Source organism: Salmo salar, chromosome 04 (genome assembly GCF_965601325.2).
Source record: "Salmo salar chromosome 04, fSalSal1, whole genome shotgun sequence".
NCBI lineage: Eukaryota > Metazoa > Chordata > Actinopteri > Salmoniformes > Salmonidae > Salmo > Salmo salar.
This window is the reverse complement of record NC_138294.1, coordinates 55,609,122-55,634,273: the sequence shown is the minus strand read 5'-3', so window position 1 is coordinate 55,634,273 and position 25,152 is coordinate 55,609,122. Positions and strand designations below refer to the sequence as shown.

At 41.1% G+C, this 25,152-nt stretch overlaps 1 protein-coding gene across 2 annotated transcripts in view; it reads right to left on the bottom strand.

Moving 5' to 3' along the window:
* The window catches only part of LOC106603335 (transcriptional regulator ATRX), a 50,325-nt gene extending 40,984 nt beyond the window's left edge, over window positions 1-9,341 (bottom strand). The window contains exons 1-2 of one of the 2 annotated variants that reach the window (XM_082974573.1): window positions 9,107-9,341; window positions 75-184 (exon numbers count right to left, since the gene is read on the bottom strand). In XM_082974573.1, the coding sequence (XP_082830699.1) occupies window positions 75-184; window positions 9,107-9,126 (130 nt within the window). In that variant the 5' untranslated portion in view covers window positions 9,127-9,341. The remainder of the gene's footprint in view (window positions 1-74; window positions 185-9,106) is intronic. The other variant, XM_014196883.3, reaches the window with a different exon arrangement.
* Between the last annotated feature and the right edge of the window lie 15,811 nt (window positions 9,342-25,152).

The following is a 25,152-nucleotide window of genomic DNA, read 5'->3' as shown; positions in this document are numbered from 1 at the left end:
AATCAGCAGACAATAATGGCCAGACAACACCACTATACCAACTGAGTTAAAGGTGCACTTATTACAGTTCTCACCCTCAGGACTTTCAGTCACCAGTGTGTCATCATCTTCCTCTGGAGCATGAGCCAAGAACCCATGCAGTTTGGTCACCAACACATTGAGCTTGCTCGTGCCAAGAGGAATGCTAAGATGAATGACAGCCAAATTAATAACAATGCAGCATACCTCATGAGTTTCTTTCTAGAAAGCTATAAACCTTTGTTTAAATTCCTAACCAAAGTATGTGGATATGCCATAGCTACCGGTAAGATGTGAACATATGTCCTTGTCCTGCTCTGTCCCTTTACTTCAGAAACAGTCACGATTCAATAGGCTAGCTAGCTATTTTACCCTAATGCTAGCCCATTCATAGACGTTAACTACTTTAAGTGCCTATTGATGAAGGCATCTTCTTGCTGGAAGAATTTTGTTAAGAGCTCCAACGCTTGCTCTAAACGTTAAGCGAACCGCAAGCAATACGCGTTTTGGAAACATAAGGAACGCATTTCATATCAGTGACAAATATATATTTTTTTAAAGGTACATATACAGTAGGATTAGTTTGCCTTTTGGCATTGTAATTTCAGAAAATGTCCAAATATATCTTGCGCTAGTATTTCAAAGTATTACTTAAATCACGTGTTGTGACTAGCTGTGATATTCGCCGACTGATTTCTCTCGCCGGGAACAGCATCTATTGTCAAAATGGGAAGCTGTTCTGGCTTTGTGGCCGCGTTATCTAGTGGAAATCGCGCTGTCATTACCTGGTTGCTAAAATTCTACATTGTCTACTGAATTTCAGTATATGTGTAAACAAGCACTGAATAGTGTAGTGAATCACTGTACCATCTAAATCGCTGTGAAATATCTTACAAATAACAAAAAAAAGTTTTACAGCTGTTTGATGCTGGTTACTTTAGGTTGTTCCACCAGCTTCAAACAGCTGTAAAAACGATAGTGTATCTTATCAATAACAAACTATACAGTGCAGTCGGAAAGTATTAAGACTCCTTGACCTTTTCCACATTTTATGTTACAGCCTTATTCTAAAATGGACTTTAAAAAAAATACCAATCTACACACAGTACCCCATAAAGACAAAGCAAAAACAGGTTTACAAATGTTTGCTAATTTATTAATTCAAAACATAAATACCTTATTTACATAAGTATTCAGACCCTTTGCTATGAGACTCGAAAACTGAGCTCAAGTGCATCATGTTGTTTCCAATGATCATCCTGGAGATGTTTCTACAACCTGGAGTCCACGTGTGGTAAATTCAATTGATTGGACATGATTTCGAAAGGCACACAAGTGTTTATGTAAGGTCCCACAGTTGACAGTGCATGTCAGAGCAAAAAGAAAGCCATGAGGTCAAAGGAATTGTCCGTAGAACCCCTAGACAGGATTGTGTCGAGGCACAGATCTGGGGAAGAGTACCAAAACATTTCTGCAGCATTGAAGATCCCCAAGAACAGTGGCGTCCATCATTCTTCAATGGAAGAAGTTTGGAACCACCAAGACTCTTCTTAGAGCTGGCCGCCTGGCCAAACTGAGCAATCGGGGGAGAAGGGCCTTGGTCAGGGAGGTGACCAAGAACCCAATGGTCACTGAAAGAGCTCCAGAGTTCTTCTGTGGAGATGGGAGAACCTTCCAGAAGGACAACCTTCTCCGCAGCACTCCACCAATTAGGCCTTTATGGTAAAGTGGCCAGACGGAAGCCACTCCTCAGTACAAGGCACATAACCGCCCACTTGGAGTTTGCCAAAAGGCAACCAAAGACTCTCAGACCATGAGAAACAAGATTCTCTGGTCTGATGAAACCAAGATTGAACTCTTTGGCCTGAATGCCAAGCGTCATGTCTGGAGGAAAACTTGCACCATCCCTACAATGAAGCATGGTGGCAGCATCATGTTTTTCAGTGGCAGGGACTGGGAGACTAGTCAGGATTGAAGGAAAGATGGACGGTGCAAAGTACAGAGAGATCCTTGGTGAAAACCTAATCCAGAGTGCTCAGGACCTTAGAGTGGGGCGACTGTTCACCTTCCAACAGGACAACGACACCAAGCACACAGCCAAGACAACACAGGAGTGGCTTCGGGACAAGTCTCAATGTCCTTGAGTGGCTCAGCCAGAGCCTGGACATGAACCCGATCAAACAGCTCTGGAGAGACCTGCAAATAGCTGTGCAGTGACGCTCCCCATCTAAACTGAGACAGCTTGAGAGGATCTGCAGAGAAGAATGGGAGAAACTCCACAAATAGAGCTTGTAGTGTCGTACCCAAAAAGACTTGAGGCTGTAATCGTTGCCAAAGGTGCTTCAAAGTACTGAGTAAAGGGTCTTAAAAAATGAAATATTACATTTACATATTTTCTATATATTTTCAAAAAATGATAACCTATTTTTGCTTTGTTTTTAAAACAAGGCTGTAACGTAACAAAATGTGGAAAAAGTCAAAGGGTCTGAATACTTTCCGAATAAACTTTATATACAAAAGCATCTGGACACCCCTTCAAATTAGTGGAGTCAGCTATTTCAGCCACACCCGTTGCTGAGCACACAGCCATGCAATCTCCATAGACAAACATTGACAGTAGATTGGCCTCACTGAGGAGCTTAGCGACTTTCAACATGGCACCCTCGTAGAATGCCACCTTTCCAACAAGTCAGTTTGTCGAATTTCTGCCCTGTTAGAGCTGCCCAAGTCAATTGTAAGTCAAATCAAACTGTGTCACATGCGCCGAATACAACAAGTGTAGACTTTACCATGAAATTCCGACTTACAAGCCCTTAACCAACAGTGCAGTTCAAGAAGAAAATATTTATCAAGTCGACTAAAATAAAAAGTAATAAAGTAATACAATAAAAATAACGAGGCTATATACAGGGGGTACCAGTACCGAGTCAGTGTGCAGGCTAGTTGAGGTAATCTGTACATGTAGGTGGGGGCGAAGTGACTATGCATTAGAGGTCGACCGATTAATCGGAATGGCCGATTAATTAGGGCCGATTTCACGTTTTCATAACAATCGGTATTTTTGGCCACCGATTTGCCGATTTTGATTTTTTTCCCACCTTTATTTAACTAGGCAAGTCAGATTAAGAACACATTCTTATTTTCAATGACGGCCTAGGAACGGGGGTTAACTGCCTTGTTCAGGGGGGATTCGTTTTTGCAACCTTCTGGTTACTAGTCCAACGCTCTAACCACCTGCCTTACATTGCACTCCACGAGGAGCCTGCATGGCAGGCTGACTACCTGTTACGCGAAGGCAGCAAGAAGCCAAGGTAAGTTGCTAGCTAGCATTAAACTTACCTTATAAAAAACTATCAATCTTAACATAATCACTAGTTAACTACATATGGTTGATGATATTACTAGATTATCTAACGTGTCCTGCGTTGCATTTAATCGACGCGGTGCCTGTTAATTTCTCATCAAATCACAGCCTACTTCGACAAACGGGTGATGATTTAACAAGCGCATTTGCGAAAAAAGTACTGTTGTTGCACCAATGTACCTAACCATAAACATCAATGCCTTTCTTTAAAATCAATACACAAGTATATATTTTTAAACCTGCATATTTAGTTAATATTGCCTGCTAACATGAAATTGTGTCACTGCTCTTGCGTTCATTGCCTGGCTCGTTGCGAACTAATTTGCCAGAATTTTACGTAATTATGACATACCATTAAAGGTTGTGCAATGTAACAGGAATATTTAGACAGGGATGCCACCCGTTAGATAAAATACGGACCAGTTCCGTATTTCACTGAAAGAAAAAAACTTGTTTTCGAGATGACAGTTTCCGGATTCGACCATAATAATGACCTAAGGCTCGTATTTCTGTGTGTTTATTATATTATAATTAAGTCTATGATTTGATAGAGCAGTCTGACTGAGCGGTGGTAGGCACCAGCAGGCTCGTAAACATTCATTCAAACAGCACTTTTGTGCGTTTTGCCAGCAGCTCTTCGCAATGCATTGCGCTGTTTATGACTTCAAGCCTGTCAACTCCCAAGATTAGGCTGGTGTAACCGATGTGAATTGGCTAGCTAGTTAGCGGGTGCGCGCTAATAGCGTTTCAAACGTCACTCGCTCTGAGACTTGGAGTAGTTGTTCCCCTTGCTCTACATGGGTAACGCTGCTTCGAGGGTGGCTGTTGTCGATGTGTTCCTGGTTCGAGCCCAGGTAGGAGCGAGGAGAGGGACGGAAGCTATACTGTTACACTGGCAATACTAAAGTGCCTATAAGAACATCCAATAGTGAAAGGTATATGAAATACAAATCGTATAGAGAGAAATAGTCCTATAATAACTACAACCTAAAACTTCTTACCTGGGAATATTGAAGAATCATGTTAAAAGGAACCACCAGCTTTCATATGTTCCCATGTTCTGAGCAAGGCACTTAAACATTAGCTTTTTTACATGGCACATATTGCACTTTTACTTTCTTCTCCAACACTTTTTTTTTGCATTATTTAAACCAAATTGAACATGTTTCATTATTTATTTGAGGCTAAATTGATTTTGATGTATTATATTAAGTTAAAAGTGTTCATTCAGTATTGTTGTAATTGTCATTATTACAAACAAATAAATACCAGCCGATTAATCGGTATCGGCTTTTTTTGGTCCTCCAATAAATCGGTATTGAAAAATCATAATCGGTCAACCTCTACTATGCATAGTTAACAAACAAACAGCAAGTAGCAGCAGTGTACAAAAAGGGGGGGGGGAAGTCAATGTAAATTGCCCGGTGGCAAATTTTTTTAATTGTTCAGCAGTCTAATGGATTGGGGGTAGAAGCTGTTGAGGAGCCTTTTAGTCCTAGACTTGGCACTCCGGTACCGGTTGCCGTGCGGTAGCAGAGAAAACAGTCTATAACTTGGGTGACTGGAGTCCGACAATTTTATGGGCTTTCCTCTGACACCGCCTATTATATTTATCCTTGATGGCAGGAAGCTTGGTCCCAGTGATGTACTGGGCCGTTCGCACTACCCTCTATAGCGCCTTACGGTCAGATGCCATACCAGGCGGTGATGTTACTGTGAAGTGGAAATGTCAAGGAACAACAACAGTTCAGCTGCGAAGTGGTAGGCCACACAAGCTTACAGAATGGGATCACAGTGCTGAAGCGCGCAAAAATTGTCTGTCCTCAGTTGCAACACTCACTACCTCTGGAAGCAAAGTCAGCACAAGAACATGGCCGAGCAGCTGCACACAAGCCTAAGATCACCTTGTGCAATGCCAAGCGTCGGCTGGAGAGGTTAAAGCTCGCCGCCATTGGACTCTGGAGCAGTAGAAACGTGTTCTCTGGAGTAACAAAAACAAGCTTCACCATCTGGCTTCACTATCTTGCAGTCCGATGGACAAATCTAGGTTTGGCGGATACAAGGAGAATGCTACCTGCACCAATGCATAGTGCCAAATGTAAAGTGGAGGAGGAATAATGGACTAGGGCTGTTTTTCATGGGTCGTAGGCCCCGTAGTTCCAGTGAAGGGAAATGCTACAGCATACAATTACATTCTAGAAGTGGCTGTGCTTCCCACTTAGTGGCAACAGTTTAGGGAAGGCCCTTTCCTGTTTCAGCATGACAATGCCCCCGTGCGCAAAGCGAGGTCCATACAGAAATGGTTTGTCAAGATCGGCGTGGAAGAACTTGACTGGCCTGCACAGAGCCCTGACCTCAACCCCTTCGAAAACCTTTGGGATGAATTGGAGCACCGACTGCAAGCCACGCCTAATTTCCCAACATCAGTGCCTGACCTCACTAACGCTCGTGGCTGAATGGAAGCAAGTCCCCACATCTACGGGAAAGCCCTCCCAGAAGAGTTGAGGCTGTTATAGCAGCAAAGGGGATCAACTCTATATTAATGCCCATGATTTTAAAATGAGATGTTGACGAGCAGGTGTCCACATACTTTTGGTGGTCATGTAGTGTATTTCACAGCGATTTAGACGATACAATGATTCCCAACATTACCCAGTGCTTGTTCTCTAACTGAAATTGAACTAACAGCGTAGAATTTTAGAAACCAGAAAACTTGAGTTTTCCACTAGATAACACAGCCAAAGTCAAAACAGCTTTCCCAGTTTGACAACAGATGACGCTCCGTAGGGAGAAATCAATAGGCGAATATCACAACTATTGTGGGTAAGTAATACTGTGAAACACAATCATTCCACTATTAGTGCCAGATATATTATGTAAATTCAGAAATTAAAATGCAAATATTCAAAAACATCCTATGTGTAGCACCTTTATAGGGTTAGCGTTTCCACACAGCCATACAGTTGAAGTCGGCAGTTTACATACACCTTAGCCAAATACATTTAAACTCAGTTTTTCACAATTCCTGACATTTAATCAGAGTAAAAATTCCCTGTCTTAGGTCAGTTAGGATCACCATTTTATTTTAAGAATGTGACATGTCAGAATAATAGTAGAGAGAATTATTTATTTCAGCTTTTATTTCTTTCAACACATTCCCAGTGGGTCAGAAGTTTACATACACTCAATTAGTATTTGGTAGCATTGCCTTTAAATTGTTTAACTTGGGTCAAATGTTTTGGGTAGCCTTCCACAAGCTTCCCACAATAAGTTGTGGAATTTTGGCCCATTCCTCCTGACAGAGCTGGTGTAACGGAGTCAGGTTTGTAGGCCTCCTTGCTCGCACACACCTTTAGTACTGCCCACAGATTTTCTATAGGATTGAGGGCAGGGCTTTGTGATGGCCAGTCCAATACCTTGACTTTGTTGTCCTTAAGCCATTTTGCCACAACTTTGGAAGTATCCTTGGGGTCATTGTCCATTTGGAAGACCCATTTCCGACCAAGCTTTAACTTCCTGACTGATGTCTTGAGATGTTGCTTCAATATATCCACATAATTTTTCTGCCTCATGATGCCATCTATTTTGTGAAGTGCACAAGTCCCTCATGCAGCAAAGCACCCCCACAACATGACGCTGCCACCCCCGTGCTTCACGGTTGGGATGATGTTCTTCGGCTTGCAAGCCCCCCCCCTTTTTCCTCCAAACATAACAATGGTCATTATGGTCAAACAGTTCTATTTTTGTTTCATCAGACCAGAGGACATTTCTACAAAAAATACAAATTTTGTCCTCATGTGCAGTTGCAAACTGTAGTCTGGCTTTTTTAATGGCGGTTCTGGAGCAGTGGCTTCTTCCTTGCTGAGCAGCCTTTCAGGTTATGTCGATATAGGACTCATTTTACTGTGGACATAGATACTTTGTATCTGTTTGCTCCAGCATCTTCACAAGGTCCTTTGCAGTTGTTCTGGGATTGATTTCCCCTTTTTGCGTCAAAGTACATTCATCTCTACCTGAGCGGTATGACAGCTGCGTGGTCCCATGGTGTTTATACTTGCGTACTATTGTTTTTACAGATGAACATGGTACCTCCAGGCATTTGGAAATTGCTCCCAAGGATGAAGCAGACTTGGAGGTCTACAATTTATTTGGATTTTCCCATGATGTCAAGCAAAGAGGCACTGAGTTTGAAAGTAGGCCTTGAAATATATCCACAGGTACACCTCCAATTGACTCAAATTATGTCAATTAGCCTATCAGAAGCTTCTAAAGCCATGACATCATTTTCTGGAATTTTCCAAGCTGTTTAAAGGCACAGTCAACTTAGTGTATGTAAACTTCTGACCCACTGGAATTGTGATAGTGAGTTATAAGTTTAATCTGTCTGTAAATAATTGTTGGAAAAATGACTTGTGCTATGCGACCACCTGTGCCAATTAGATATCTGCTCAAACACCTGTGTGTAAGTAACTGGGGAGGAAGTGTAGTTTTCCAACTGGAGGCACACAGCATATGATCTGTACAAATCTGCTACGGTAAGTATATATTTTTATTTGAAAGTTTCTTTCTGGCTGATATGGAAGGCTCACGCATTTTCGAAAATCGTCTCGCAAGCGATGATTGACTTTTCTAAACGTTAAAACAGTGTCGGAATTGTATACTGAACAAAAATAAAACGCAACATGTAAAGTGTTGGTCCCATGTTTCATCTGCTGAAATAAAAGATCCCAGAAATGTTCAATACACACACAGCTTATTTCTTTCAAATTTTGTGCACAAAATTAGTTTACATTCCTCCTTTTCCAAGATAATCCATCCACCTGACTGGTGTGGCATATCAAATAGATGATTAAACAACATGATCAATACACTGGTGCACCTTGTGCTGGGGACTAAAAGGACACTAAAATGTGCAGTTTTGTCACAACGCCACAGACATCTCATGCTTTGAGGGAGTGTGCAATTGGCATGCTGACTGCAGGAATGTCCAACAGAACTGTTGCTAGAGAATTGAATGTTAAGTTCTCTACCATAAGCCACCTCCAACTTCATTTCAGAGAATTTGACAGTACATCCACCCAGCCTCACAAGCGCAGACTATGTGCAACCACGCCAGCCCATGACTTCCATCCCTGCCCTGTCATGTGAAATCCAGGGCCTAATGAATTTAACTCACCATACTGATTTCCTTATATGAACTAACTTAGTAACATTTTTGAAATTATTGCATTTAAACCCTTAAGGTTTTTCATGAGAGCTACACTAAAAAAATACCATGGCCTGTTTTCCCAAAGGTATCTTAAGACTAAGTTCACCATATTTTCCTAACGTTGAACTTAGCCTTAAGATGCCTTTGGGAAACCGGGCTCAGATCATTGACACATCAATTAGCTAGTTAGCTATCTAGCTCGCTAACGTTAATGTACGTCATTCAACTAATTTATAGCTAGCTAGCTAGCAGTAAAGTGTGTTACCTAGCTAGATAAATATCAAACAATAACGTTGGGCAAACATAGCTAGGTCTCTCTTGATGTATGTACTAATTATGTAAATGTCACAAGTTCAAGTCGGACTAGTAGCTTGAATGTGAGGACTGACTACTTTAGGACTTTAGGAAGCTAGCAGGCAGCAAATAAGCTACCTAGTTATGGTTAGCGATCTACGGCTTGCCCTACTAGCTACAGTAGTTTGCTCAGGCAGCTGAACGGTCGATATGTTTGTTACCTGAGCATCTCTGCGGACATCTTGAGCTGGTCAAAGGCACCCTATGCAAACGGCGCGCACTATATGGTCTTACTCCCACCAAATTCCACAATTGCCCTCATTATTGCAGGTAATTTTTGTTTACGTCGCCAACACAATGCAATAGTCACACTAGCTACGCAATAATGGCGGTGTTTCTCGAATGCTTTCATCATTGCGACTGCGCAAATTTGAAAATGGGCGCGTTCCAGTCTGTCCTGTGTGGTCGGAGCTGCAGTCATTTTGAGTTCAAATGTTAATTTGGCTGCTTCCTGGACATCTTTTTATAGTAGGCTACTCGAGTTGCGCAGATGATCTCAGTCACAACGCCTGGGAGCCACATTAGTATTGTAAAGACCCTTGGGTCATCCTTACCATATCCCCTAAGTGGGTTAATAAGGATCGGAACCCTGTTTTCAATGTTCGACTAAAATGACACCCAAATCGAACTGCCTGTAGCTCAGGACCTGAAGCAAGGATATGCATATTCTTGATACCATTTGAAAGGAAACACTTTGAAGTTTGTGGAAATGTGAAATTAAGATTGGAGAATATAATACATTAGATCTGGTAAAAGATAATACAAACAAAAAAACATGCGTTTTCTATATTGTTTTTGTTCCATTATCTTTGAAATGCAAGAGAAAGGCCATTAAATCACATAGGAGTTTAGGGGCCATTTAGATTTTGGCCACCAGATGGCAGCAGTGTATGTGCAGGGGTTCAAACTGTAGAACCCAGTTCCTACATTTGAATATAAAAATGGATTTTATCAAACAAAACTATGCTGCTAATCAGAGCAAGATTACTGAATGTAAGTACATTATTTACCTTCAGAGGTGAATGTATCAAACCAGTTGCCATGATAAAAGTTTTTGTTGTTATGCACTCTCCTCAAACAATAGCATGGTCTTTTTTCACTAAAATAGCTACTGTAAATTAGACACTTCAGTTAGATTAACAAGAATTTAAGCTTTCTGCCCATATAAGACATGTCTATGTCCTGGAAAGTTTAATGTTACTTACAACGTCATTCTAGTCACATTAGCGCACGTTAGCAACAACCTAAGGTTAACCTCTGGGAGACCCAAGTTCAATACCCGAAAGAGGCAGTGCACCTTGCTCTTTGTTCACTGCACTGGTATCATAAGTAGGATGGTGCCATTGGAAAGGCGTTTGTGGCCACAGCCACACTCTCCTGAATGAAGAGGGTAGGTAGTGGAACAAGTAACAACCCGTGCCTAGGGTTACAATCTCCCCCCAAGTGGGTTAACCCTATAGGAGCAGTGGTTAGCACTGGGGAAGCTACTCTGAAAATATAGTCTTCCAAGCTACCAATTACTAAACTACACTTAAAGGGAATTTCAGGTGGGATGGAACTATTGGCCCACAACATGATTTGATTGTAATAGACCAATGACTGTTCATCTTGGTAAGGGGATGGGCTTGTGTATGTAAATTTACTAACTTGCACATGATCAGGGCCTGGTTTCTGTGTTTTTGTGTTGGGCTGATCTTAACTTTTTTGTACATAATCTTTACATCATCTTAGCTTCACACACACACCCTCCCTGGTATTAGGGTGTCCTGTATTCATGACAGCCCTAGTGGCCCGATACTTCCCCGACAGGTTACCTTCACCTTTATCTGGTTGTTTTCTAGATTTCTCCTGGTTCTGCATATGTATATAGTGTTGTATTTTTTTGTCATTTTTCACCTTTATTGCTATCTTTCAGAGTATGGATTAATTATACTAACCACATTCCCTGTGTACATATGTTTTTGTTCTAGTAGAAATACATCTATAACATGTTCTATTTTATCCTGTATGTGATATTATGACACCTTGTGGACCTTTTGGGTACTTTAAATTACCACAGGTGTCTGCAATTACCTCTGGCTTGCTGTGTGGCCTTATCTGTCCCACTATTGTTTGTGGAGATATGCTCTGATGAAGGTCGACTGACCGAAAGCTCCGCTATAATTAAAAACATTTGCACCTGACTGGAAGTGTGCAGAGACTTTTTCCTGTTTCTACATAATGTTTCTGCCATCGTTTCCTATGACCGAAAAGAGCTTCTGGACATCAGAACAGCTATCACTGACCTCCATTTGGACAAAGAGTTCTAATTCAATGAGTCAGAGACATATTGATTATTGTGGACCAGGCCCAAATCCCGACACTCAAATAAGGATGGATGAGGCGGGCCTATAGAGGCCGGTGTGCGGGATACCTGAAAAGACTATGTTGGAGAGTGGATAAATCGCCTCTACCCTTCGATCTATTGGCATGTCACCTGTGCAACCACTGGAGAATAAACTGCATGAGCTCGGTTCGAGACTATCCTATCGATGTGATGTGAAGAACTGTAATATCCTATGTTTCTCAGAGTCGTGGCTGAACAAGGACATGGTAAATGTAAATTTAGATGGTTTTCTTATATATCAACAGGACAGAACGGCTGCATCGGAGAAGGTCAGAGGTGGTGTGTGTCTCTTTGTTAACAACAACTTGTGCACAATCTCTAATATTAAGGAAGTCTTGAGGTTTTGCTCGCCTGAGTTAGAATACCTCATGATAAATTGTAACCACACTATTTACCAAGAGAGTTTATATTTTTTGTAGCTGACTATTTACCACCACAAACCGATGCTGGCACTAAGACTGCACTCAAAGAGCTGTGATAGGGCCATTAGCAAACAAGAAAATGATAACCAACAGGTGGCAATCCTAATGGCCGGTGACTGACTTTAATGCAGGAAAACTGAAATCTGTTTAACCTCATTTCTACCAGCATGTCACCTGTGAACTAGAGGCAAAAAAACTCTAGATCACTTTTACTCCACACACAGAGACGCATAAAAAGCTCGCCCTCTCCCTCCATTAGGCAAATCTGACCATAACTCTATCCTCCTGATTCCCGCTTACAAGCAAAAACTCTATCAGGAAGTACCAGTGACGCGCTCAAGAAGCGGATGCTAAGCTACTGGACAGTTTTGCTAGCACAGACTGGAATATGTTCCAGAACTCATCCGATGGCATTGAGGAGTTTACCACATCAGTCATCGGCTATATTAATAAGTGCATAGATGACATTGTCCCTACAGTGACCATACGTATGTATCCCAACCAGAAACCATGGATTACAGGCAACACCCACACTGAGCTAAAGGTTAGACCTGGTCAATACAGGACAAAGATCAAATCCTACTACACCGTCTCTGACGCCCGTCGGATGTGGCAGGGCTTGCAAACTATTACGCATTACAAAGGGAAACCCAGCCGCGATCTGTCCAGTGACAAGAGCCTACCAGACGAGCTAAAATCTGTTATCTGGTGTAATTCTCCTGTCTTATCTGGTGTCCTGTGTGAATTTAAGTATGCTCCCTCTAATTCTCTCGCTCTCCCGCTCTCCCTCCTTCCCGGAGGACCTGAGCCCTAGGATCATGCCTCAGGACTACCTGGACTGATGACTCCTGGCTGTCCCCAGTCCACCTGGTTGTGCTGCTGCTCCAGTTTCAACTGTTCTGCTTGTGGCTATGGAACCCTGACCTCTTCACCGGATGTGCTACCTTGTTCCGGACCTGCTGTTTTCAACTCTCTTTCTCTCTCTACCGCACCTGCTGCCTCAACCTCTGAATGCTTGGCTATGGAAAGCCAACTGACATTTACTCCTGAGGTACTGACCTGTTGCACCCTCTACAACCACTGATTATTATTTGACCCTGCTGGTCATCTATGAACGTTTGAACAATTTGGCCTTAAATGGCCATGTACTCTTATAATCTCCATCTGGCACAGCCAGAAGAGGACTGGCCACCCCTCAAAGCCTGGTTCCTCTCTAGGTTTTTTCCTAGGTTCCTGCCTTCCTGGGGACTTTTTCCTAGCCACCGTGCTTCTACATCTGCATTGCTTGCTGTTTGGTGTTTTAGGCTGGGTTTCTGTATAACACTTTGTGACATCTGCTGATGGAAAAAGGGCTTTATAAATACATTTGATTGATTTGATTGAATACCTTCTATGTGCGCTTCGAGGCGAGCAACACTGAACTATGCATGAGTTCACCAGCTGTTCCGGATGACTGTGTGATCACGCTCTCCATAGCCAATGTAAGACCTTTAAACAGGTAACATTCAAAAGGCTGCAGGGTAAAACTGATTACCAGGAAGCGTACTCAGAGCATGGGCTGACCAGCTGGCAAGTGTCTTCACTGACAATTTCAACATCTCTCTGACCCAGTCTGTAATACCTACATGTTTCAAGCAGGCCACCATAGCCCCTGTGCCTGAGAACGCCATGATAACCTGTCTAAATGACTATCGCCCCCTTGCACTCACATCTGTAGCCATGAAAAGCTTTGAAAGGCTGGTCATGGCTCACAACACAACCTTCCCAGACACACTGGACCCCCCCCCCCCCCCCCGGGATTAAACACCTCGCTCTGCAATTGGATCCTGGACTTCCTGACAGGCCACCCCCAGGTGGTGAGGTTAGGCAACAACACATCCGCCATGCTGACCCTCAACACGGGGCCCTCCAGGGGTGCATGCTTAGTCCCCTCCTGTACGCCCTGTTCACCCACAACTGTGTCTGCTTTCCAGACCGAAATCTTTGCCAGTGGGTGTGCATGTGAGTAGGCTACCTGCCCCTCCCCTCTGAACCATATGTTACTGTAGCCTCCTGAGGATGTTAAAAGCGTAATTCATAAATTAGGGAGAGATTACAGAAGAATGGATTTACTTTTTCAATGCAAGTTAAGGATCCTATAGTTATCACGGTTCACATGGATTTATTAGTAAGACGTTTTTTTTATTCTAGCGCTACTCTGAACACACAAGCTTGTTAGCTCGCTAGCTAGCTAACATTTTCTCTAGTGCAATGTTTAACCAACTCGGAAGTTCATAGACATTAAAAGTTCCTCCATAGAAGCCGCTCCGCCGTAGGTATAATTTTTGGGGCCTAATTCAAATAATGCATGTCATAACAAGATGTCCAGCACTTCAACTCAAGCTTCCCCCATTGTCACTCGCTCTCTCCTCACCCTCAAAATTGTTTGTCTTTCATTATGATTAAATCATGCAGTTACTGCAAAATACAATTTGTTCTTAATGACTTTCCTATACAGATTAAATTGGTTACCCGCGCCACAGCAAGCTGCTCTATCTGCACTGATTAGTGAAGTAATTTAATATTGAGCTTAATGTCAAAGAATATATTTCAGGTTTAAAAAGGAACAATATAAACTGATACTTTTTGGGGGTTTCGAACCGGTTCAGAACATTATTTTGCTGGAACAGTGGAATGGAACAAAAACAATAATGGTTCTGTTTAGAACGAAACGATTGGAAAATAATTTTGGTTCCAATCCCTGTGTCTGCCGCTAGTAGATCACTAATCCATTGTCATTTTTAATGCAAAGCATTACATACCCATATTATGCCAGCTACAACATTGGAAAAACACTAGTTTACTGTATATTATAGTGAACTTTCAGTGATTTCAATTACATTCGAAAACAGTACAAATGGATGGTAAACATTTTGTCACGTCTGCCACTAGTACATCACTAATCCATTGACATTAACATTGCAAATTATAAACTTTGTGGTTTGAGACCTGAATGCTGATTGGCTGACAGCCATGGTATTTCAGACCATATTCCATGGGTGTGACAAAATATTTGTTTTTACTGATCAAATTACGTTGGCAACCAGTTTATAATAGCAATAAGGCACCTTGGGTGTTTGTGATTTGTGGTCAATATGCCACGGCTAAGGGCTGTGTCCAAGCACTCCGCATTGCATCGTGAATAAGAACAGCCCTTGGCCTTGGTATATTGGCCATATATCACACCCTTTCCTGCCTTATTGATTCAGTATAACATGCCCATACTAGGACAGCTTCAACATTGGAAAAACACTAGTTTACAGTATATTACAGAGAACTTTGAGGGAACATAATTCAATTTTAAAACAGTAAAAATGGATGTTAAACAATTGGTCACACGTCTTCAACTAGTAGATCACTAATCCATTGTCACTAATCCAAATGCCAGCCACAAGATAGAAAAAACACTAGTTTACTTTATATTACGGTGCAATTTGATGGACTATCATTTTAATTTTAACACAGTAAAATTGGATGGTAAACATTGTCACATGTCTGCATGAATGAATGCATTAATTAAAATCACTCAAAGTTCACTGTGATGTACTAGTGGGAGTGTTTACCATCCTATTTTACTGTGTTAAATCTGTATTAAAATTCATTACATTTATATTTTTTGTCACTGGCCTATACCCACAATATCCCATAATATAAAAGTGGAATTATGTTTTATTATAATTTTTTATTATAAAAAAAATGAAAAGCTGAAACGTCTTGAGTCAATAAGTAATCAAACACTTATGGTAAGTTCAGGAGTAAAAATGTGCTTAACAAGTCACATAAGTTGCATGAACTCACACTGTGTGCAATAATAGTGTTTAACATGATTTTTGAATGACTAAGGTCCCTCAGTTGAGCAGTGATTTTCAAACACAGATTCAACTACAAAGACCAGGGAGGTTTTCCAATGCCATGCAAAGAAGGGAACATATTGGTAGATGGGTAAAAATAAAAAAGCAGACATTGAATATCCCTTTACACGTTGGATGGTGTACCAATACACCCAGTCACAACAAAGATACAGGCATCCTTCCTAACTCAGTTGCTGGAGAGGAAGGAAACTGCTCAAGGATTTCACCATGAGACCAATAGTGACTTTAAAACAGTTACAGAGATTGATGTCTGTGATAGAAGAAAACTGAGGATGTATCAACAACATTGTAGTTACTCCACAATACTAAACTAATTGACAGAGTGAAAAGAAGGAAGCCTGTAACAGAATAAAAAGATTCCAAAACATGCATCCTGTTTGCAACAAGGCAAACTCTCTCTCTACCGCACCTGCTGTCTCTAACTCTGAATGCTTGGCTATGAAAAGCCAATTGACATTTACTCCTGAGGTGCTGACCTGTTGCACCCTCTACAACCACTGTGATTATTATTATTTGACCCTGCTGGTCATCTATGAACGTTTGAACATCTTGGCCATGTACTGTTATAATCTCAACCTGGCACAGCCAGAAGAGGACTGGCCACCCCTCAGAGCCTGCTTCCTCTCTAGGTTCCTTCCTAGGTTTCTGCCTTTCTAGGGAGTTTTTCCTATCCACTGTGCTTCTACATCTGCATTGCTTGCTGTTTGGGGTTTTATGCTGGGTTTCTATATAGCACTTTGTGACATCGGCTGATGTAAATAAATGTGATTGATTGAATGATAATAATACTGCAAATAAATGTGGTAAAGCAAACAAATTCACTTTTGTCCTGATGCAAGTGTTATGTTTGGGGCAAATCCAATACAACACATTACTGAGTACAACTCTCCATATTTTCAAGCATAGTGGTGGCCGAGTTACAGTTTTGACTTAGATCTGCTTGAAAATCTATGGCAAGACTTGAAAATGGTTGTCTAGCCATGATCAACGACCATTTTTTTTACCAGGTAAGTTGACTGAGAGCACAATCTAATTTATAGCAATGACTTGGGGAATAGTTACAACGATGAATGAGCCAATTGGAAGCTGGGGATGATTAGGTGGCCATGATGGTATGAGGGACAGATTAGGAATTTAGCCAGGACACCAGGGTTAACATCTCTATTCTTACAATAAGTGACATGGGGTCTTTAGCGACCACAGAGAGTCAGGAAACCCATTTAACTTCCCATCCGAAAGATATCCCGCAACACAGGGCAATGTCCCCAATCACTGCCCTGGGGCAGATATTGTAATTGTATTATTTTGACCAGAGGAAAGAGTGCCTCCTACTGGCCCTCCAACACCACTTCCAGCAGCAGCTGGTCTCCCATCCAGCAACTGACCAGGAGCAACCCTGATTAGGTTAAGAGGCAAGCCAGCAGGGTGATATGCTGCTGTCAATTTGGCAGAGTTTGAAGATTTTTGAAGTGTAGAGTGTTGACAAACAATGACAATAAAATCCATTACCTTTTTACTGCAGTGGGCTAAATGAGGGTCACACAGTGTTTTTTCGTAGTCTTAAACAAATCTACTTTGTGTGCTGTTTGTAGTGTTTGTATGTCATGACTGTATTTACATCTTGCTTTAAGAATTTAACATTTGCTGAAAGGCACCCCCGTTAGGCTGAAATAAACGATTTAGTATACTTTTTATTATGGATGATTGAATAAGTGTGATTCAAACTGTTTGCTTCGAATGATTTGTAGCTGTCTTCTCTACTCTATCTCTGCGTGCATCTGACTCAGTTTCCCTACCAGAAAACACGCGATACCGTAAGGTGTTGTGTATTCGCTCACTAAATTCAGGAGACGAAACATTTTTTTAAATATTATTTTGATAAAAAAATGTAACAATTCTGAAGGAAACGTAAGAGTGGGTGGCTTGACCACAGTAATCTAACGAGGGAACAGTAGATAAACCCTCTCAAACTTTTTCAGTTTGTCGTTGGCAGTCAAAATTGCACAGATAGACGATGGGAAATAGTAGCCTGCTCACTCTTCTGCAGCTTGTCTGCCAATGCATGTTTTTCCCAACCCAGATTTTGACAACGGAGTGGGAACTTGCCTGCCTGAACAGCCATTTAATCGATGCCAAATACATTTGATTGACAACTAAGAAATACGCTAACTGTGGATAGTCGATCGAAGTTCAGCATAGCTATCTAGCAAAGTGATTTACATTTCTTGCACGCTAACCAAATGACATCTGCATCTTTGCTGTAGCCACCGAAAGTCGATATGGGTGGAAAAAGTCGGCGCAATGATGTGCTAAACCTTGATTTAGTGCATTATTATAGAGTAAGCAATAGAATAAGCTGTCACAATATTTGCAGCCATAGGTGATAATATCTCTCCAGGTAGGCGCTGATCCGCCCTCAGTATTGTGGAATAATTCTAATGTTAAGTAAAATTTTAAAGGAGAAAGCTGAGACCAGAGCTGCCTTTCTTTCGATCCTATCAGTATCGACACATCATGCATCAACGACGCACTTAGCGAACGTTCTCTCTGCACAACACTGGTCTCAGAACATTTCCTATCATTCTGTACATAAATCAGAGATCCATCATTTAGTATGATATGTTGCGTTTCTTATTGGTATGTATTAATTTGTGGTTGTCCATCAACCATTTGTTATAATATGTTACAAATTACAATTCATATTATATGTTATGAATTAACAAAATGTACAATGGTCTCAGAGCATTTCGTATTATTCTGTATGTAAATCCGTGACACTCCATTTTGTATGATATGTTATGTTTCGTCTGGTATGTATTCATTTGCGGATGTTCATCACTCATTTCGTATGATATGAATGTGCAAAATGTACTATATGTTACGAATTTGCAAAACATATATGTTACGAATACTAGCTAGCTGGCTAACGTTAGCTAGGCTAGAGGTTAGGGTTAGGGGTTAAAGTTAGGGTTAGGTGTTAGAGTTAGGATTAGGGTTAGCTAACATGCTAAGTAGTTACAAAGTAGTAAGTAGTTGAAAAGTTGCTAATTAGCTAAAATGCTAAAGTTGTTCATGATGAGATTTGAACTCACAACCTTTGGGTTGCTGGACATTTGCATTAGTTATACACCCACCCCTCCATCCTGAGGAACCACCCTAAGTAAATCTCAGTCTTATGTAACCATCCCAAACGTAACATATCATACTAATATGATTGTCTTGGCTTTACATCTACTATGTTACGTCTAGTCTATGAAACCAGGCTGCTTTCTGTGGTGTTTTGGGACATAAATGCATGTTATTTCTTCAGCAGTTGTAGGAAATATGCCTCTTTAAAACACTCTTAAGCCTAAATTCCATCGCTATCGGGAAACCGGGACGTAGGCAGAACACATTGAGGGAGTAGTAGGAAAATGTAAAAAAAAGTTCTAAATGTGATGCACTGTCTGACAGGGATGGAGTTAGTGGCTGGGCATTTCTCACTGAGGACCATGTATGTTGCTTTGATTCAATCTGTAATAGACTGTAAGGAAGTATAGTGTATGATGTGGCAGCCTGGACATCACTGAAAAGGCTTGATGTCACACAGACGCAAGGATTCAGAATATGTAGTGAGGCCTTTCAGACCTCTCCAGAGTCAGCTCTACAGGTGGGGATGGGGGAGACGCCATTACATATTAGAAAACAACAGCTGGCAATTAACTATTGGGTTAACTTACAGGGACATGGGTTGTGGACAGAATACAAGCTTTGGATGGGTGGCTGATACCCAGGCAAGGCAGATGGGACTGTTTGGCAGGGAGTTCAGCCCCATGGTACCTATCCCTGTGAGTCCACCACCATGGCTACTCCCACCTCCAGTAGTTGATTTACAAGTGTTGGAGAGATTACCGAAAGACAGGGAGGGGTTTGATCCATCCAAGTTATTTAAAAGATGACTGGATACTGTATATCAGGATTTTATGCCCATATACACAGATGGATCAAAAGACCCAAGGACCGGTCGGACTGGGATAGCCTTTGTTGTTTAGGAAAGTGGGGTTGCAGTTAGGAAACATCCCAGGTAGCACAAAAGGTCTGGCCCTCACCTGGCCTGATTCCGGCATGCCAGATCTAAAACTGCTAGCCCGAGTCCGAAATGAAATACAGTACAGACTAGGCCCGGATCTGGCAGCCTGAACTGAGCCAAAGCTGCAATTTTAGGGACAGAATCAGCCCAGCAATGACCCCCCCCCCCCCCAAAAAAAGATGAATATTAAATGTAGGTAGTAATATTATATTAAACGTAGGTAGTAATATTGCAGCTATCAACCGAACTATGAACAACATAAACATAAACAATACATGAGAATTTCTAATTTCAGAATGTGCAGAATGTCAAAAGTTCCATGCAGGTAAATGTTCGATGCATCACAAATATGAGGTGTGCAAAAATAATAAATGTGACATCAACAGACGCTTTTATCCTAAGCGACAGTATGCATGCATTCATTTTCCGTTCACCCGGGAATCAAACCCAATCATGACGTTTTGAGCGTTTAGTACACAATTATTGTCTAGGCTGTAAACTGCAGCGATTTAGGCTAATTTGAATAACCACTCAAACTGCCTTTTGTGTTTCACGCCGAAATAAAGCCCTGATAATACAACCATTTGTATCAGTTATGGGTTTATTCTCGACAGTTTAGAAGGTCCAGAAAATTACATTAGGCCACTCATATGGTGTATTTTGTTATGATGTATCGTCGTTTACAGATAGGTCTACCTTAGAAAAATAGGCCTATGACACTGAGATGTGCCGTTTGTCGTGGATCATCTATCCCAAGTCGTCTTTTAATTAACATAGCCACCAGCATATGCATAAATATCGCTAATAACATTATATTTAGCCAGGAATGGCCAAAGCACTGAAATGAATAGAATTAGTGTGAGTGGGGTTCCAAAAAAAAGATCTAGTAAAATCTAATTAATTTATAGCATAGGGTCCTTCTCCATCTAATAGCCTAATGGGACCAATTTTAGATTTTCGAGGTGAAATTATGACATTAATTAGTTTTTTTATTCTTCTATCACCTGCAAAATAAAAACTTCATATGGCCTACTTCTGAAAAAATTCGTCGGGACAGACAGATATGCTGAAGTGGACTCGGCCCAAGTACCATTAGCCGGAACTCAGAGTAATATGAATCTCCCGGACTCGGGAAGAGCTCTGTCCGTATGAAGCCCCACCCCCGAGTCCGAGTCGATGCCGAGTCCCCCGGGTCTCAAACGGAATAGTTCCGAACCCACCGTATTGACTGGGGTATGACAGACCACCTGGCTGTATACACGACAGAGTTGATGGCCGTAAGGTTGGCTTTGCAGTCGGTGGAGGAAATCAAGCCAAACAGAGTAGTTATCATTTAGCTCATGTAGCAGACAAAACCGGCTATATGAGAGTATCCTAACCCATGGTCGACTAATATAGATGGATATATAGGCTAGATTTACTTTGATCCCAGCTCATGTGGGACGGAGTGAAATGAGGCAGATCTGATGTACTATCGTAGCAGGCCGTTAGCGATGTAGGATGTTGAGGTTTCCATTAGCAAGGCAGAGGCTAAGAGCCTGATATGGACAGTGGTGGTGCAGAGGTGGCAGGAGCAGTGGACTTGAGTCACTAAGGGCAGGCATCTCTTCCAAATACAGAATATATATTTTTTATGACTAATGTTACACCCTTGGGCCAGACGGTTGAGGAAGCGAGACATCCCACTTTGTTTTTTTCTGGTTCAATTCAAGTCAGTGAAGAAGACCAGACCCAGCTGCAATATAGACGGGTTAGCTGACAATGTCACGAAAACGAGGCGCACGATTCAATAGGGCAGAAGCCCTTGTGTTGCTGGGATTCTGGATGGCCAGATAGCTAGCAACTCTTAACCACGTTTCCATCCAGTTTTTATGCGAGTAAAGTCATACCATATGAAATAAAAATCACGACAGCAGTTATGGAAACAGGAAGTTTTGGTACAATTGTCTAAATACCTAAAGATAATTTGTTCGATCGACATGGTGGAGTCTTTTTGTGTCGGTAAAATTAACAATGACAGAAATGTTGGTGGAAATGCCTTTATGCGTAAATATTGATATAATAACCATCATATCGAATTAAACTTCGAGTCACGCGATGATATATCATCGCGTGACTCGAAGTTTAATTCGATATGATGGTGTGGTCCTCCCACTACCACTCGGGAAACCATGCAGTTAATTAGGCTACAGACTAAATCATTTATGATGAATTTCACAGGGTGATGAAAGTGCACAGTGATCTTGATGCTCCTTTCCAATAAATATCGAGGGTCTGATTTTGGTGGCATGAGGATCGATGCTTGACTGCCGTTTGACAAATACAAATATCCATAATAATCTCATCATGTAGGATAGCCTACCCGCACTGTATCTGCAAGCTTTTGGCTAAAGCGCACATGTCAAGACCAGGGTAGGCACATTTGCTATTTAATGAAACCGTTTTTGAGACAAAACTATCGGTAGAGTTGAAAATGCGATGGAAACACATTAAACTTGAGATTTTTATTCGGTACATGAAAATTACTTTTTGTGTGTACTATGCCATCACGCATTTTTATCTGCACCAAGTCCATTTGGTGGAAACACCACACATATTTTCTTTATGCACATTTTAGAATATTTGTATGAAAATCTGTCGCCAATTGGATGGAATCCTAGCTAATAACAACAAGCTGCCATGTGGGGACTCAAAGGTGGCTCGTTTCAGCTAGTTTGATCTTGTTCTTGATACCATGTCTTGTTTTGAGGTGTGTTGACTGATGTCATGTCTATACAAATATGGCTAAAATTCGCTAGCTAACTAACCAACAACTGTAATGATGTATTTGAGAGACAATTGCTCATTGTGCGAATTTATTTATGTTTTCAATAAACATTGGCGATGAAATATAGTTTACATGTTGTCAACAATCGAAGCCAACCCCGTATTTTTGACCTATAGTTGTGCAGGCATCGATTTTGTTGCTAAACAACCACCCCCTTGATTGCTTTGGTGTCTATGGGAGACACACCCATTTAAGTAGACCGGAATTTACCGTAAAAAAAAAGGTAAACGGCCTGAGTGAACTTCATTTTTCCACCATCTTTGCCCGGGGCCTTGCCTGGCCTGAGCAGGGGAACATGACTTCTATGTGATGGGCAGACTGCCATTAATTTGCTCTCACTAGCCAGAAGATTTGGACCCTAACATTACGCTTGTTTACACTGAGCTGCTCTGGGGTCGGAAAGCCATGATGGTTAGATTGATGCCGAGTTCACGTCATGTCGGAAACTCTGAAAATATGTCAGACTTGCTAACCTAGGCGGAAGTCGGATCCAGAGTTTCCCACTTGGGAGCAGGGTTTCAATTAGGAAAATGTGGCGCCGGACATTTGAGCAGCAACATTTTAATTTACCAGACATTTGAGAAATTTACCGGAGCCATATGCATTGGGTGTAACCTGATTAGGGCGTCCATCCACGGTGCTAAGAATGACAAAAATCACATTTAGAATATCGTAATTCATATTAACAGAACATGCAAGTCATGGATGCAATGATCTGCTGGCCTTCTTACTGAATTCTAATGTGTACTTTAAACATGTTAGAATAACTGCCCACACTTACTTTTCATCAGCCAATAAGATGAGTAACAAACAGCAAAATCATTAGCCTATATCAATCTATTATAGTAGAAAAGTTTAGGCTACCTACTTTATTGGTCAGCTTGTTGAGAAAGAACTAGCCTATTCCAAACCGACTCTGGGACAGTTGTCGGGCGATAGATCCCAAATTCGTACAACCTATGCTACATAAACCATTTTTTAAAAAGCAATGAGTTTGATGCAACAGATCAGAACGTTTAACTTTAAATGTTGATAAACTATAATTTTTTTCACATAAGCGCAGCAATGCACACAAGGCAGTAGGCTATGCCCGAATATTCGTTCCATAATGTAGTTAGCAGGAAAACAGCATTTTCAAAAGGACACTGCACATGCGAGCAGTTTCATGTGACAGAGATTAAAATAACTGTTCGAAATTTAGAAGGAGAGGAGTTCTAATAGGCTACTTTGAAGCAAGGTAAGACATGCCTCATAATATGTATTCAAACGTTCAGGTTTCAAACAATTAATTATATGTTTTCAAAATGAGTAGTACTGCCTCCAGCTCATTGCAAAGTGGTGTGTGACACGCTGATGAAGCCTTCCTTCCGTTGCCGTTTGATGCTGAGTTAACAACTGGGAACTCGGAAATCTCTGACTCTTTCTAGAGCTCCAACTTTTCGACCTGAAGATCACTGACGTCATGATTTGACCTCGTATTTTTCCAAGTTCCCAGTTGCCTTGAAAGCCCCACAAAATACTCCAGCATCAGCTCTTGCTTTGTCTGACACATTTTCCGCTCAAAGGGCTCTCTATCTGTATTCTGTACGCTTGTGATAAATAAGATACATAATGAATATACTGTACACGTGCCAATTGCATTCCGCAAAATTATGCAAATTCGTTCATTGAATCAAATATAACAGGTATTTCCCAGGTAATGAAAAGTAATGTGTTTTCAGGATACACTTAGAATATAACTCAGTCTATTTATAAATGGTATTGATATCAAAAGTCCCAAGTGTGCTAGCTAGCAGTACCGACAACAGCAATAGAGTGCCATGAGTCATAATACCCATAAAGCCTAGCAATCAAACAGGGAAATTGTTCTAATCATTTTTCCACCATTCATTTTTCCCATAGGGGATGTTAGAAACTTAAAATAATGGCTGTGTTTCGTGTAGGCTTACCCTGGTGTGACGTTTTGATGACCTCTCTAGGACAAGGTGCTTTATCAATATATTCGCCTGTATTTATCCTAAAAAAAATGAAATTCTAATTAGCTGCTAATGTGGCTATCATAAAGAACTACAAATACCACGGTGATCTGGACGAGACTATCGAATCGAGGCAAAGGTAAAAATCTAACTAAATGTAGTAATGAATAAATTGGTTAAATGTCTTTAAATGGACAATTCTGTAAACTATCTTGTGCAAGTTTTAAATTGACACAATGCCTGTTTAGCAAAGGTTTCATTTAGAGATGATGTGCAGGAGCTTGCATGGATTTTTAGTCTTGCAGGATGTCTTCTTTGATGCTAATTAGCATTTTGGAAAATGAGAATAAATAGAGCTGAATATATTGATAAAAGTCACCTTGTCCTTGAGAGAGATTTACATGGTCAAAACATCATGACAGGGTAAGCCTACATGAAACACAGCCCTTATTTTTAAGTGTTTCTAAAATCCCCTATGGGAAAAATGAATGGTGTGTAAAAATGATTGGAACCATTTCCCTGTTTGACCTCTAGGTTTGAGGGGTATTATGACACCTTCACTGTGGGACTCTATTATGGAATGGCATGTTGTGTTGAACAACAAAAGAGCTAATTG